The following is a 16,393-nucleotide window of genomic DNA, read 5'->3' on the forward strand; positions in this document are numbered from 1 at the left end:
CAGGACCCCAGGATCATGACCTGGGCCACAGGCAGACATTTAACTGTTGAGCCTCCCAGGCATTCTTCAGCTTTTTAAAAAAGATTTTATTTATTTATTTATTTATTATTTATTTATTTATTTGAAAAAAAGACAGAGTGGGAGCGGGGGGTGGGGGGCAGAAGGGGAGGTAGAGGCAGGGGAAAGAATCCTAAGCAGACTCTGCTGAGCATGGAGCCCAACATGGGGCTTAAACTCACAACCCTGAGATCATGACCTGAGCCAAAACCAAGAGTTAGATGCTTGATGGACTAAGTTACCCAGTTGCCCTCTAAATCAATGTCTTTAATAGTCAAATGACTACTTAGGGTTTCTGTTTCTTCTTGAGTCAATTTTAATGAGCTATATTTCTAGCAATGTGTTCATTTATGTTTTCAAATTTATAGGCATAAATTTGTTCATACTAGCGTCAAATTATCTTTTTTTAAAAAGATTTTATTCATTTGTTAGAGAGAGAGAGAGAGAGCAAGTGAGCGCACATGCAGGAGCATAGGGGAAGGGCAGAGGGGGAGGAAGAAGCAGATGTCCTGCTGAGTGGGGAGCCCGACATATGGCTTGACCTCAGGACCCTGGGATCATGACCTGAGCCGAAGGCAGACACTTAACTGACTGAACCACCCAGGAGCCCCTCAAATTATCTTTTAAATATCTGTAGCATCTATAATCAAGTTCCCTTTACATCCTTAATACTCTTTACTCCTTTTTCCTCATTCAACCTCACCAGATCTTTATAAATTTTATCATTGTAGAGGAACTCTGTTGTATATTTCTTTTCCATTTCTCCAGTATCTTCTCCTTTATTATTTTCTTCCTTTGACTCTCTTTTTGTTTATTTTGCTTTTCTTTATCAGAGCTACTAAACTGAATACTTAGTTCATTAATTTTCCACCTTTCTTCTTTTATATATAAACTCATAAGGTTATTTATAATTGAGGATTGCTTCAGCTGTACAGTACACATTTTGATTTGTAAATATTTTCTTCATTACATAGTGTTTTCTTTTTTAATCTACAAGTTATTTACAAGTGTGTTTATTTCCCTTATTTCATAAGGGTTCAAGTTGTTTTTCTATTATGATTTCTAGCTCAACTGCACTGAGATCTTAATATGAATTTGTCATGATCTTGTCTTTTGCAATTTATTGAGACTTGCTTTATTGACCAATATGTTTTCAGTATATTTACAAATTTCATGGGGGTTTGAAAAGATGTGAACTCTATAGTTTCAGAGTATAATGTTTCGTGCATGTCCTTTACACTAACCCCTTTTGCATTGTTGAAATCTAGAATCTTTACTGATTTGTACTTATTTGATCTATTAAATACTGAGAAGTACTTAAAATCTTTCATGATGATAAATTCACATATTTTTCTATATAGTTCTGTTAATTTTTGTTTTCTATTTTTAAGGTTATGTTACAAGAAGCACACAAATTTACAATTATTTTAGTACTTGATTAAATTTTTTCCGATCAAAAAATTTTTAAAGATTTTATTTATTTATTCATGAGAGACGCAGAGAAAGACAGAGACAAAGGCAGAGGGAGAGGCAAGTTCCCTGCATGGAGCCCGATGTGGGATTTGATCCTAGGAGTCCGTGATCACGCCCTGAGCTGAAAGCAGACGCTCAACCACTAAGCCACCCAGGCATCCCTCAATTTAAATTTTTAGTTGATTTAAAGTTTTAAAATCATTATGTAGTGACTCCCTCATGATCTCCAGTAATATTTTTAACCCAAAGTCAAATTTTTTACATTAAAATGGCTTCATCAGATTTCAGTTAACATTTTTCCAACATATTTTTTCCATCCTTTTCCTTTCACTCTTTCCATGCTGTTATAAACTGACATAGTAATCCACTCTAATAATACTCATCTTCTAGTTGGCATGTTTAGTAAATTTCACATTTACTGTGATTTGTGACATACTTGGGATTTCATGTTTCCCATTCCACACTTCCACATCTCTGTTTTCTCCTTTCTTGTCTTTTCTTGATTGGTTACATTTTCTCATTCTACTTTTTCTCTCCACTAGTTTGAAAGGAAACTCCATTTCTTTCATCCTGATGACTATCCTGGATGTTGTATGTAGAATTACCTCATCAACTTTCCCAGGAAATTAATACATGAACCACTGAAGTCTGTGCCTCAAGTCCTCTTCTCCACTTCTATATGCTTTTATGGTTAGGAATTTACTCTCTCTCTCTCTCTCATTTTGTTCTTACAACACATCATTATTTCCATTTTACAAAGTCAGTGTTTGCTTCAATCTGCCCACATAGTCACTACCTCCTGTTCTTCCTTCCACCTCCACTCCAAGTCTCCACCTGGAATTCCCTTCCTTCTGCATGAAGTCCTTTAAAACTTCCTTTTATAAGATTCTCTTTGGGTTCTTAACTTCACTTAGTTTTTGGTCTCTGAGTATTCCTTAATTTCTTGCTGGCCCATCGATATATCTTAACAGGTTTCAGATATCTATCTTTGCATTCTGGGCTGTTAGCAGCAGAATGATTGATTGGTTACTGGTCCATTGTATGTTTGGAAACAGAAGAAACTATATGTTTGGTAGCAGAATTCCCTACTAGACTCTAAATGCTAAGTGGATGGAGATCACAGTGGCTCTTCTGTTTTCTTGCCTTATAACAGGTTGTTAATATGGAACTCTTTCCATCTGCAAGAGTTGAGGCCCCAAGACAACAGGTGCCAACTATATCCAAGTCCCAGGTGACCTAGGTAGGGTTGCAAGGGAAGTGTCAGAGACAAATGGTGCTCAAGGCTGGGAGGAGAGTCTCCTTGGAGGGGCTGTGTTGTGAGTCCCATGTGCCTCCACCTGCAGCAGGAGATGGGTGGGGGCCTTCTCTCCTCACCTCATGCCCAGTGAGAGGGGCTTCATGAGGACCCCTCTGAGGGCCTGCCATGTGCCAGCAGGGGCTGGTGGAGGCCCCAAAGACTGCTGTCTCTCTACACTCAAGAAATCCAAAGGACAAAGGCAGTACCTAAAGCTCCTGGAGGCACTCAGGATGCAGGGATGTGGGAAGTGCCACCTGACAACCTGGTGAGTCCAAGGTACTCATTTCCTGGAGAGCAGGTAGGGCCACAATGCCCCAAAACTGGCCTGGGAAGGTGCCTGAAGATGTGAGCAGAGGCCTCAACAAAAGAGGCTAGAGGCACCGTCTGACACTTGAGGCTAAGAAAGGAGGTGCCAGGGATCCGCTGGAGAGGATAGAGCACCGGTGTGACCAACTGCAGCAGACAACCCCCGGGACCCCACTGAGCCCTGCCTGCCAGCTTACAGAATTGCTGACCACATAGGACCTCACTGAACCCTCACCTCTCCTTCCTGCTGCTGTGCTGAATGGAAGGGCAAGAGACCACAGCTACCCCGGGGGCAGGATCAAGAGGAGAGGCCCCAGGTGAGGGTGGGGAGAAGGCTCACACTTGAAATACAGATCCTGCTAATATCAAGCTCAGCCTGTTTAAGGAGCCAATGTGATGGGCGGAGAGGGGTCGGGGAGAGACACTGAATTCCCTGAAGGGACCAGAAACATCGGGGCTGTCCTGGCTCTTAGAGGGCGGGGGAGAAGCCAGCCACAAAGGAGGTTTGCTGGGCAGGGAGAGAAAAAACTCAGAGCTGTTTTGTGTTGATCCTGATCCTTCTTCTGGTCCTGAGCAGAGGCAAGTAGCGGGAGGGCAGGAGGGAGTCAGTGCATGCACAGGCCAGCAAATGGCTGCTCCTCTTCCTGGAAGTGATTAAGATGTGGGACGGGAAATAAAACAGCATAAAAAATAATCAAGAATGATCTGACGACTAGTGGGGGACCTTCCTGGGGCCTGGGGTTAGAAGCTGGTGGCCGCAGGCATGGGGGCAGGAGCTCCATCCTGAATGACTCAACACTAGTTCATCTTTGCTGGAAATGCCCCAGGAGCCATCTTCTAGAAAGTGTTAGGGATAGAGAGGAAGGGGCACAGGGAGGGGGCCTCCTGCAATGGTGGGAGGAGGGATAGAGGCAGCAGTGACCCACGTCCACATCCCGGGGGGATGGTCCACTGGACATAAGAGCGGAGGAGGCCTCAGACGGTTCTTCTCACCCAGCTCAGGCTGCCCTGTGCAGACAGGTTCCCCTCACAGGTCTGGAGGCTGAGGTCCAAGATCAGGGCATCAACAGATTCGGTTCCTGGTGAAAGCTCCCTTCCTGACTTACAGATGGGGGTGGGGGGTGTCCTCTGGCCACTCTTCTCAGATGGACCCTAATATCCTGTGGGATGGAATCTACAGCAGGGCCTGGTTAAACCTTAATACTCCTGAGGCCACATCTCCAAACACAGCCACACGGGGGCAGGGCCTCAGTGTGTACACCCGGGGCGGGGTGGGTGGGGTGCAAATGTCCAGTCCAGGATAGGGCTCATCAAGAGGAGGGTAGTTCTAGGGGCAGCCGAAAATAGTTGTGATACAGCTGAGCCACAGATGCTCCAGTCACGGGTCCCAAGACCATCCAGAGGGCTGCCTTCCTGACCCGCCTCACGGGCATGGCCTCTCTGGGAGGCCCCAGGCACCATAACCCTCCTGACCAGCAGGCTTTAGAATGCACCCAGCAGGTAAGCAGGGGCCCAGATCCTACAGGGCTTCCTGCGGCATGTGGAACAGAGTAGGCAAATGGATGGGAGGCCCCAACAGGACTTGCAGGCAGCCCTGACCTGGGGGAGGCATCTCTGCTCCCACAGGAGCCAGAGTGGCTTTCCACCCTTCCCTCCTCATTTGGCCTTGTCTGTCAACACTGTCCCCTCTCTGACCTGGTTCTCCTCAGCATCAGGGCCCTGCAGTGGGTGGACCTGGGGCCCACTGTCACCTGTGAGCGGTGGTTCTCCACCACGGGCACCTGTCCCTGCAGCTAGCAAGTGTCCCACAGGGGCCCACATGGCAGAGCTGCTGCCTGGGAAGAGGCCTGGACTGGCCAGGGGCATCAGTGAGGGGGCGCTGGGGCTTCCTGGGCCCCCATCCAGGGGGATCCGGCTCTACTCTGCCCAGCCCCCACGGGTGAACAGTGAAATCCCAACTGTGTGTGGACGGAGGGGTTGGTGGCATGTTACCAATGCGAAGACAATGTAAATAAAACTAAAAACCCTGCTGCCTTTTGAAAATCCTTGAAAACCAACACTAAACTAAATATTATAGGCAAATTTCCAGGCATTATTACCCTTTGAGCTAAAATCTTCCAGGCCAATGCTTCCCAGAGGTGCCATTTTATGGAAGCTTTAATGAAATTAGTTCATCTATTTCTGAGGCAGGAAGCACAGATTAAGATCCAATTTCTGTAGCCTGACTTTTTTTACAATGACACAGTGGAGCTGAATTCAAGGAAGTTTTTAGAACTTCCTCTAAAATGTACAGCTGGAGACATCACACTCTAGAATCCCTGGTGGAAAAGGTGAGGCAAAGAACTCAGGTTTGTTCTGACGCTGAGCCACGGCCTCCACACAGTGGTGAGCTCCGACTGGCGACCCGCCGCAAGGCCAGGGTGCCTCTGAAGGCCCGGCATACGCGAAGGGCGTCCACCTGCACCGGCAGGAGGCGTGCGGACCGAGACATCGCGGGCTCCTGGCTCAGAGGAGGTGGGCCTCGGGCACACACTCGGACAGCGGCCTGAACTCTCGGACACAATACCCTGGAGCCTTGCTGAGACCAGACCCCTGGCCGGTCATGGCTGGATCCGTCCAGGGAGGGACCTGGTCCCCTCCCAACCGCCCAGCCAGGAGGTGAGGTCAGCAAGGGCACATCAGGAGGGGCAGGTGAATCGCCAGCCCCAACCGGGCAGCCCCATGCCTGGCCTGAGCCGACCAGACAGGCTGCGGCAGAGCCATGGTGGCCAATCAGAGCAGGGGTGCTTCACGAAGGCCAGCTGGGAGACTCATCCTCTGTGCGTCCTGGCCCCCATGCCCCCGTTCTCCACCACAGTCTGGATGACTGGCTCAATTCCCTCATCACATCACAAACCTGGGAAAACACCCTCGTCCTGCAGCTTCCAAAATGTTCTGAGTCACTCCAGTAAATGGACCTCAACACCCCGGGGCTCAGAGTGACCGCCAAGCAGTCCCAGGCATGGGCACGCAGCCTCCCTGAGAGGACACGAGGAGGGGCCGGCAGAGGTCTGGACAGTCCCCCATGGGTCTCCATGAGGCCCCCCAACACTGAGCCCAAGGCTGGCCTAACACGACACAGCCCCAACCCCACACGGAGGCTCCACTGCTGATTTTTCATTCTAAAAGTATTTTGAAAAAAAAAAATAAATAAAAGTATTTTGAATCCCCTGAAGGGATGTTATTCTCAGTTTCTGCTCAGAACACGGACAGGAAGGACACCAGACCCTCAGGACCCATGTAGATGTCCCTTTTCATCTGTGGGATTTCCTGGCCCTTCGGAGACCCAAGGTCCCAAGGTCATCAGGCCCCAACACCTATAATACCTGAGCACCAGCAAGAGACGGCATGACCAGATGTGGACACTGGGAGGACAATGAGACAACATGTACACATGGAGGAGGACAGGGATGGTGACAGGGACTTGGGGGGGTCGCAGACGGTGAGAGAGGACTGGGGGGATGTGGATGGTGAGAGGGGACATGGGGGGATATGGACGGTGAGAGGGGACATGGGGGGATGTGGATGGTGAGAGAGGACATGGTGGATGGGGATGGTGAGAGGGGATATGGGGGGATGTGGATGGTGAGAGGGACGTGGAGGGACATGGAAGGTGAGGGGAGACATGGGGGGATGGGGACAGTGAGGGGGACAGGGAAGGTGAGAGGAGACATGGGGGGATGGGGACGGTGAGGGGGACGTGGGAGCATGAGGACGGTGAGGGGGACGTGGGGGGACACAGACAGTGAGGGGGGTATGGGGGGACGGGGACCATGAGGGGGACAGGGACCGTGAGGGGACATGGGGGGGATACAGACGGTGAGGGGAGATGTGGGGGGATGGGGACAGTGAGGGGAACGTGGGGGAATGGTGACAGTGATGGGGATGTGGGAGGAAGAGGACGGTTGGGGGGAAGGTGAGGGGGGATGTGGGGGAGACGTGGGCAGTGGGGGGGATGTGGGGGGATGCAGACAGTGGAGGGGACGTGGGGGGATGGGGATGGTGAGGGTGGACATCAAGGATGGGGACGGTGAGAGGGGATGTGGGGGCCACGGAAAATGAGGGGGGATGTGGGGGGGACACAGACAGTGAAGGGGGATGTAGGGGGGACACGGAGGGTGAGAGGAAATGTGGGGGGGACGCGGATGGCGAGAGGGATGTGGAGGGGATGGGGACAGTGAAGGGGACCTGGGGGGATGGTGAGGGGGACATGGAGGATGAGGACAGTGAGGGGGACGTGGGGGGATGGGGATGGTGAGGGGGATGTGGAGGATAAGGACAGTGAGGGGGATGTGGGAGGGACGAGGACAGTAAGGGGGACAGGGGAGGATGAGGATGGTGAGGGGGACATGGGGGGACAGGGAAGGTTAGAGGGGATGTGGGGGGACTTGGACAGTGAGAGCGGACCTGGGGGAATGTAGGGGACATGGGAGGACACAGATGGTGAGAGGGGATGTGGGGGGACACGGACGGTGAGGGGAGATGTGGGGTGACGTGGGGGGATGCAGATGGTGAGAGGGGACACAGGGGACATGGACGGTGAGAGGGGACGTGGGGGGATGTGGACGGTGAGGGGCTGTGAGGGGGTTGGGACAGTGAGGGGGATGTGGGCAGTTGTGGACAGTGAGAGGACAAGAAGCCTGTGGCCTGGAGGCTGGGGAACAGAAATGTGTACCGCATACAGCTGCCCTGGAGGATGGAGCTGGAGGGACATGGTCCAGGCTGGGGGAAGGCACTGTCCCGAGAGCCAGGGTACCAGCTGCTACTGGGAAGAGGCCCAGACGCAGGGGCTCCACTCAAGAGACAGGACTGTAGCGGCTCCGGGCCAAACTCTCAGACAGCCTGCAGACAGCACCTGCCCCTTGCCTCCTCCAGGAGGAAGCCCTCCAGCCCAGGGACCCTCCTGGCCACCTCCACTGGGAGCCAGTGCAGTCCCCGGCCCCACCATCCCTGCCACCTTCCGGACCACTTCTGCAGTAGTTGCAATGTCGCCACCAGCCATAGATATTGGGTATGGAACCTGGAGAGTACCCTTCTAACCCAAAGGAAGTGTGTCATTTAGTGAAGACTGACCTGGGCTGAGCCTGTCACATCTCACAGGCCTGCCGGGAACAGGCGAGGCAGTAGCAGTGGGGGGCTTGAGGACCCAGGGAAGCGGATGCCCTAGAGGGTTCTGGGCATGGCCGATGCCTTGGGCACCCGCCCCAGGACCATGCCTGGCTCAGGAAACCTGAGGGCCATGCAGCCCAGGGCCCTCAGCCTCCCCTCAAGAGTGGGTGGCCTTTCCGTGACGGGACATCGGGGGCACTTCGTTGAGCAGCGTGAAGATGTGCAGAAGCAAACCCCAAGGCCTGAGGGGGAGCACGGCCTCTGCTGTTCACCGCAGCCCCACAATCATTAGGCCATATCTGCCCCTTTGCGCTTTCTTCTACTCCAAATACACATGGGAAGTCATGATTTTGTGAGAAGTTAGGACTTAGTTAGGGATGATGGCAACAGTCACAGGCTCTGAAACAGGGTGGGGACAGCCACACTTCTTTCCCAGGAGCTAGACCCGGCCACATGGACAGCAAGTCCTGGCCCAGAGCATCAGATGTAGGAGAGCAGCCACCCACAGCCACCGTGACAGTTGGAGAGGCCAGGGAGCCCTCGTGCAGCGGGGCTGGGCCTGGCCAGAGTTACAGCACCCCCAGGGCACACAGAGGTTGGCCACCAACAGTTACACCTGCTAATAGGGGCCCCTGGCCTCCCGAGCTCAGCCGCGGCCCTGCTCCCCCAGAGGCCGACCTCCCTGGGCCTCTGAGGCTGGGAGGGAGCCAAGCAGGGGAGGCCCAACTGCTGCCCTTCACACAGCCTCTCTGCTTCATCAGAACTCAGTGGCTACTCCTCTGACTCCCCGACACAGGAGGTACGAACTAGCCCATCCAGCAAAGGAGGGTGGGACCCAGGTGGGCACAGGTGACACCCAGTCAGGCACACATGGGCACAGGTGAGTCCTACCTTGGAAGAAGCTCTTCACCCTGAGGTAGCTGACGCTGAGACGCAGGACAGAAAGCTTGTCCAGCTTAGACACGATGTCAGGAGGAAGTGGCAGCAGGCTGGCCAGGTGGTCCAGCTCAGCGTTGAGGCGGTCGCGGTGCCGCTTGGACGGGTTTGACTTCTCGGCCCCCGTGGCAGGCCTCCTGCGGGGAAGCAGCCACAGTCAGAGTCCCCCCAGGGCCCGTCACCCGTGGGGGGCAAACCTGTCCCCAGAAGTGACCTTACCGTGCCATCAGCTTCTAAAGAAAAATGGTGCTGCAAGGGACAAGAGTCTCCGGATCTTGAGCCCAAGGAAGCAGGGACCCATGACCCGGAAGGGCGCTTAGAAACTGAGAGCAGGCCTCCAGGGAGCACAGCTGGAGCAAGCTGTGCGGCTCCGGCACATTTCTCGACCTCTCCATGCTGACTTTCCCCCGAGTGGGAGGGGGAGCCCCGGCCCAGGCTGCACATGCTCAGCCTGCTTCAGGCTGGTTTCAAACACAGGACTGGCCCCTCTGGGCTCAGTTTCTCCTCCACACAGCAAGGCTGAAAGGGGCTGAGGAGAAAGGCCTGGGCGCCCCCTTGGAGGCCCAGAGGCCCTGGGCTGTGCTGCAGTGAGCCGGGAAGTCCACATGGATCTGCTCTCCCCTACAACCGGGTCCCCCTTCCTATCCAGGGAAGGATGCTTCCCCATCTGCATCCTTGTGCGGGGTGAAGCTGATGTAGATCCCAGCTGCGCCCAGAGGCGGCCCTCCCTGGCCCCGCCCTCCCCCACCCCTCCCCGTCCCCAGCTCCTTAGGGGCCCTTTGGAAGTATCACCCACATAAAAGCATCTGAACCTACAGTGGCAGCCAGCAAGGGGGGTGGGGGTAGCTGCACAGGAGGGGCCGCTGGCAAGCTCTGCAACAGGGTCGCCTGGCTCCCAGAGCCCCCTTCCCTGGAGTCACAGCACCTGCTGCTTTTAGGGGCGGGGGGTCTCTCTTGTCCAGAAATTCCAGTTGTCACTCACAAGTACCGGAGGTCTGGTGGCCCACGTGTCTGGGAGAGACAGTGGCACAGCCCTGCTCTGCAGAGTCTGTAGCCCAGGCCTCTGAGGACCAATAGAAGCCTCCAGTCCCAGATGCCATGTCTTGCTCTTGGTCTTTGTTTTTTCTCATAACACTGACCATTTTAAAATGTACGCTCATGGTGCCATGTAGCCACGTGTCTATCAAGTTCCCAACCATTTCATCGTCCCAAATAAAACCCTGGACCCATCTTCCAGTTTCTCCCCGTTGATCCTGCCACCAGCCCCTGGCGACCACAAGCTGTCCTAGGTCTCCATGGACTCACTGTTCTAGACATTTCATCCATGCGGAATCCTACCATGTGAGTCTTCGCATCGGGCTTCTCCCACATAAGGTCATGTCTTCAAGATGCACCTGTGGTGATCAGGACTCGGCTCCTGTTTTCAGGTGACAAGTGCTCCACTATGTGGATGGACACGCTGCACTCAGCTGTTCCCCAGCGGGCGGCCGTCTGGACAATGTACACGATGCTGCAGTAAACACTCCAGCCTAAAACTTTGTGCAAACCTAGTTTCCAGTTCTCTCTGGCACATGCCCAGCAGTGGACAGCAGGGTCAGCATGGTCATCATGCTTCACCTTCGGAGGACCTGCCAGACTCTGTGCCGCCGCAGTCGCACCTGCCAAGATGCTCCCCCTACCCGCAACGCATGAGGGTTCCGTGGCTCATATCCTAGATGACACATTATTTTCCTTTTCCCAAAGAACAGCCATTTGCAGTGGAGGGAGGATCAAACATCACTGTGGTTTCATCTGAATTTCCTTCACGACCAATAACGAGGGGCATCTTTTCACAGGCTTGTCAGCCATCTATGTGTCTTCTTTGGAGAAATGTCTACCCGAGTCCTTTGCCTATTTCTTCATGGGGTTATTTGTCTTTTTAGTGTGGAGTCCCGAGAGTCCTGGCAGTGCCCAGTATGGGTGTGACGGTCAGAGAAGGGGACACAGTGGTACCTGAGAGTGAGCTGGCTCCCAGAGGCCTGCCAGAGAATCGGGCACCAGAAAAGCTCCTTCAGAGGTTCTATGAGCCCTGTCCGCAGCCCCACGGACCAGAGCAGGAATCGTCCCACTTCTTGTCCAGGGGCGTGAGGGGGGTGGGGGCAGACAGCCTGTGCAGGCAGCTGCAAGTACCGGGGTGGATGAGCGGGAGGTGAGGCAGGACAAGAGGCCGGCGCCACGAGCATGAGCATGGGAGCAAGGCCAGAAGAGCCACGGCTCAGATGCAGGGGAGCCCTGAGCCCAAAATGTAAAATACCTGCAGCAAACCTGGCAATGCTCCCCGCACTGAGCTCTACATTCAATGTCATCACAATCAAAATCCCAGCAGTACTTTTCACAGAAACTGGCAAGATGGTTCTAAATTTACATGGAAATACAAAGAACCAGGAATAGCCAATTAAAATACACAATTAGAGAGAACTTATCCTTTTGATTTTCATCTTTCTGTAAATCTGCAATATTCAAGATGGTTTGCTACTACAGAGAAGATAGACATATAGAAAAAAGGACCAGAGCAGGACGTCTAGAAATAAGCCCAATTCCTTTGACAAAGATATTACAGCAATTGAATACAGAAAGAAAGTCCTTTCAGTAAATGGGGCTGGTCTACTGGACGCCCACGGAGACAAGTGAACACCAGCCCTCACCTCACACAACCCCCAGAAGAACTCAAAGTGGGTCATAGACCTAAATCGCAGGAAAATACAAGAGAAATCTTTGAGACCTTGGGATAATCCCAGGATGCTTAGAAGACTCACACACTCAAAATCATAAAAGAAAAAATTTATCTTCATCAACATTTTTTCATGTCTTTTGAAAATCACCATTAAGAGCATGAAAAGGGGGCACCTGGCTGGCTCAGTCAGTGGACATGCAAGGCTTGATCTTAGCTCGACTCCACGTCGCGCATTGAGATTACTTAAAAAAAAAAGAAAAGAAAAAAAGACAAAAAAATGAAAAAGGAAACCAAAGATTGGCGGGAAATGTGCCTAAGAGCTTGTACCCTGAATACATAAAGAAGGTTTACGATTCAATAAGAAGATAAACAACCCAATAAGAAAAAAGGCAAATTATATAAACAGACCCTTCACCAGAGAAGATCTGCGGATGGCAAACTGGCACACGAACAGGTGCCAGCACCACTAGGGAAGGGCAGACGAGAGCCTGGGAGGCCGAGCAGCCCCAGCCCCCAAGTGCTTGGGACTCGAGATGGCACAGCTGCTTGGTGGTTTCCTAAAAGTCAATTCGCATCTGCCGGGGATGTCAGAAATCCCACCCCCTGGGCATTTACCCAAGAGAAATGGAAACACATCCACACGAAGACTCGTACGTAGACATTCACGGCAGCTTCCAGGCCCAAACGTGGAAGCACCTGAACATCCATCTGCTGGTGAGAAGACAGAGCGGTGCCTCCAACATGGCAGTGCCGCTTGGCGGTAAACAGGCCCTCCCTCCACACACACAAGCTGCGGATGAATCTCAAGATCCTGCTGAGGGAAGGAAGCCCAACATGATGGTGTGTGATTCCAGTCAGAAAATTCCAAAAATGAAAAAAAAAATTCCAAAAACGCAAGGCAGGCTGCAGGACAGAGCACCTCAGGACTGCCTGGATGGTAGTGAAGGCAGGCACAGCCTGTGCCGAGTGCACTGTGGTATGATCCTGTGTTGGTTACCGTGATGACCACACCGCGTCTACACACGCACAGCTCCATCTCCTTCAGTCACAGCCCTATAAGAGAAAAGTACAAGCAACAAACAGCTCCGGGACCTCACAGCGCCAGACCCAGAGAGCAATCGGACCCACAGGGCTGACGCCACAGCATAGGTGGGTAAGAGTGCACAAGAGCATTTCCAGGCACCATGGGGAGAAGGCTCCGGCTGGCCGCCCATGGCCTACAGCCCGCCAGGGCCAGGCCTCCAGGACGAGACCCCAGGACCAGGCCCCCAGGCCCAGGCCCCCAGGCCCAGGTCCCCAGGACCAGGCCCCCAGGACCAGGCCCCTAGGACCGGGCCCCCAGGACGAGGCCCCCAGGATGAGGCCCCATGCATCTCCTCCGTCCATCCCATGCTCCACAGTTTTCATCACTGACCCCTTCCAGGAGAGAAGACAGGCTCGCACGGACCACAGGACAGGGCCGACGACAGCCCCAGAGCCCTCGGGCATGGCATATGGCAACAAACAGGCCACGGAGCAGCTTGCGCAGCCAGAGCGGGCAGGGATGCTGGCTCACATCCAGGAGGGGTGGCCGGCATGGGTGCCCTGCACTCAGACATCAAAAACAAATCTATGACCTCCAGTTTCCCTAGAACGGGTCCCGAGAGAGGCATTGTGCTAACAAGCACACACCTGGCAGCCCCCCGGAGCAGACAGACACAGCAGCCGTCAGGACACACAGACATGCTAGGAGCCAGGTGGACTTGGAGCTACCCCACGGTCTCTCATCGCCAACCCCCAACTTAAATGTCCCCCAGGCTTAAATGCCCAAGACCCTTTCAAACCCGTGGGGAAGAAACCGATTGTCGGCAGCATTGGGAGCAAGCAGTCGTCACGTGAAAAGAGGCAGATTCAGACCCTGACCACAAACCAGGAAAAATTCCAAGTGCTTGAAAATTTAAAACATGTATTAGGGACCCATAAAAATGTAGAGAAAATACTGAAAATTCCCTCATAAGCTTATAGCAGGGAGATCTTCCAAACTTCCACGTAACATTAATCAGTCACAAGGGAAAAGATTAATAAGTCCTACCTCATAAAAATTAACTTTTGTGCATAGAAAAGAACACACTAAGTACAATCAAAACTGTAGGAATGTGTTGGAAACACACTGAAGAACTAGTGTCTCCAATACACAACTGCTCCAAAGATTCAAGAAGCATAAAAACACAAACAACCCAATAGAGAAATGAGCAAAAGTTATCAACACAGTTTACAGAAAAGGAAATCCAGGTGGTGTTTTAACCTGACTTATGAGAAGAATGCAAATTCCAGTGACCAAAGTCTGAAAAGCACCGGGTGCCCAGGGCAGGAAGGAGAGATGAACAGGGACAAGCGAGCCCAGAGCACCTGGCAGCCCGGGGTGGGGGCACCCCTCATGATCCCCAGCCCTGGCCTGTGGACAGAGAGCTCCCCCTTCCAGGAAAGCGAGCTGCTGGGCAGCACTTGATTCTGCCTCTTGCTCCTCTTGCTGGTGGCAGGCACGCGTGTCCCAGGTCATGGACAAAGGGTTCATTACTCACTGCACAGCGGACAGCGTGCCCCTCAGCATGTCTGGGTCATTTACCACGTCCCCGAGTCCCATGGGAGTGACACAGATGGGCCCCAGGCAGGTACTGCCATGGGGGGTTTGCAGCTGAGGCCTCAGCTGGGAGAGTCCCCTGTTTCCTCAAGTTTGCTCACTCCAAACACAACCCTGAGAGGCTGCCCTGGTAAGGGTGGTGCCAATGCGAACACGCCAGGCTGTGTGGCACCCATCGCAGACTACCACCTGATTGTGAGCATGTGTGCAAAATGAGGCGGAGGTTCTCAGCGTCAGTGAAACAGTCTATGCAGGTGCCACAGGGCAGGCACGGGTGTACACCCACATGGAAGGACGACTGTGCCGACGCCATCACCCTGAACAAACGGAGGAAGCTTGCACACTGTGCGGCTGTACGTGCTGCTTTATACAGGAGACTCTTGGGACAGGCTCGCAAAAAACTACTCATGTCAGTGCCGGTGACTGGGCAGGAGGCACCTGCTGAGGGTCTGAGTTTTGGATCAGATGAACACGAGACCTCTTTAAAATATCAAGTAAAATGAATGACTTCCTAATACATGCCTCAAAGACTCATTACCTCAGACCCTGTTATTGGAACAAAAACATAACAAAAGCAGGAAAGCTCCCCTGCCCCAGATGGCCCAGCACATGGAACATGGTACACGCATGTGCTGGGAGGATTTTCTGTCTTTACCCAACATGCCGGCACACATGTTCACCAGGATGACTCCTGGCCAGTGCACACAAGCAGGACTCCGTTCCACCACCATCCTAGACCCGGCCATGGAAACACCCAGCTCCTCCACCTTGTCAGGGGTGCACTCGGCTGCCTTAGCCCCACTCTTCACCTCCGCAGCTGGGAGGCTGCTCAGGTGACAGACCCACTTCCCAAAGTCCAGCCTCTCAAACCTTTGCTGCCTAACCTCAGGTGGTGGTGGCTGCATCCCTGCAGACCTCTCACACCATCCTGCCGCCACCAGAAGCCAGGACGGCAGCCTGGGTCACAGAAACACAGGCTCACGTGCAGCCACCACTGCAGAGAGCTTTGAGTGCACATGCCCACACTCAGAGCTGTGTCACACACGCAGAACCCCAGTCGACAGTGGATATGCTGCAAGACCCTCCCCACGGGAGGACCAGAGGCAGCCCCACGCCCCATAATTCCTGCCACCACTGCAGACTTCAAACCTCCGTGTCCTAAACGCCACCGGGCCAGTAGAGGGACTGTGAGCAGTGACGTTGTGTCTAGGGCACTAGGACTACAGGTTCCCCTCCCTACTCTGCAAACCTCGGAGAGGCCCATGGGCAGGGGACAAAGCTTGCCCTGTGTCCTTCACCTGTGGCAAAGCTCACACATGGGCTATGGGTGTGTCCTGGTGAGGACAGGCTTTCACCAGGGCAGAGAGGGTTGCTGGTGCTCACTAACAGTCACAGTGATGTCTCAGGCCCCCACGCTGACTTCTGGCCAAAAGGTGTCACTCGGCTCTAACCTCATTTTCTAATCAAAGTTAGGAAAGCAGCCCAAACCCACTAAGAAAGGCAGCAGTGGCTTCCCAGCTGCGCAGCCTGCCAGCCTGGTTCTGCCGCTGTTGCTGCAAGTCCCTCTACCCATCAGGAAGACTCAGCAAATCTTCCCCCTCACTCACTTTGTTCCTCAAATTCGCTTCTTTCAATGAAAACGCAAATACCTTCTCCCTCAACAGTAACAATCAGCAAAAACAGAAGACATGATACTTTACTGTTTCTGAATGGGCTTCCTTCTTTTCCTTCCAGCATACATGCACTCCCCTGGTGGAATCATCATCTCTGGCCCTAAAAGAGAAAGGAGGCACAAAGTTGTTTATGTTGAAGAGGGCCCATGCCTGCATGCCTCATTGAGGAG

At 53.0% G+C, this 16,393-nt stretch overlaps 1 protein-coding gene across 1 annotated transcript in view; it reads right to left on the minus strand.

Moving 5' to 3' along the window:
- AHRR (aryl hydrocarbon receptor repressor) overlaps positions 1-16,393 on the minus strand; it is a 78,080-nt gene that overhangs the window by 52,253 nt on the left and 9,434 nt on the right. Inside the window, exons 2-3 of the mRNA XM_077879687.1 lie at positions 16,251-16,323; positions 9,173-9,354 (exon numbers count right to left, since the gene is read on the minus strand). Coding sequence (XP_077735813.1) covers positions 9,173-9,354; positions 16,251-16,315 — 247 coding nt within the window. The 5' untranslated portion in view covers positions 16,316-16,323. The remainder of the gene's footprint in view (positions 1-9,172; positions 9,355-16,250; positions 16,324-16,393) is intronic.

This window comes from Canis aureus, chromosome 31, assembly GCF_053574225.1.
Source record: "Canis aureus isolate CA01 chromosome 31, VMU_Caureus_v.1.0, whole genome shotgun sequence".
Classification (NCBI taxonomy): domain Eukaryota; kingdom Metazoa; phylum Chordata; class Mammalia; order Carnivora; family Canidae; genus Canis; species Canis aureus.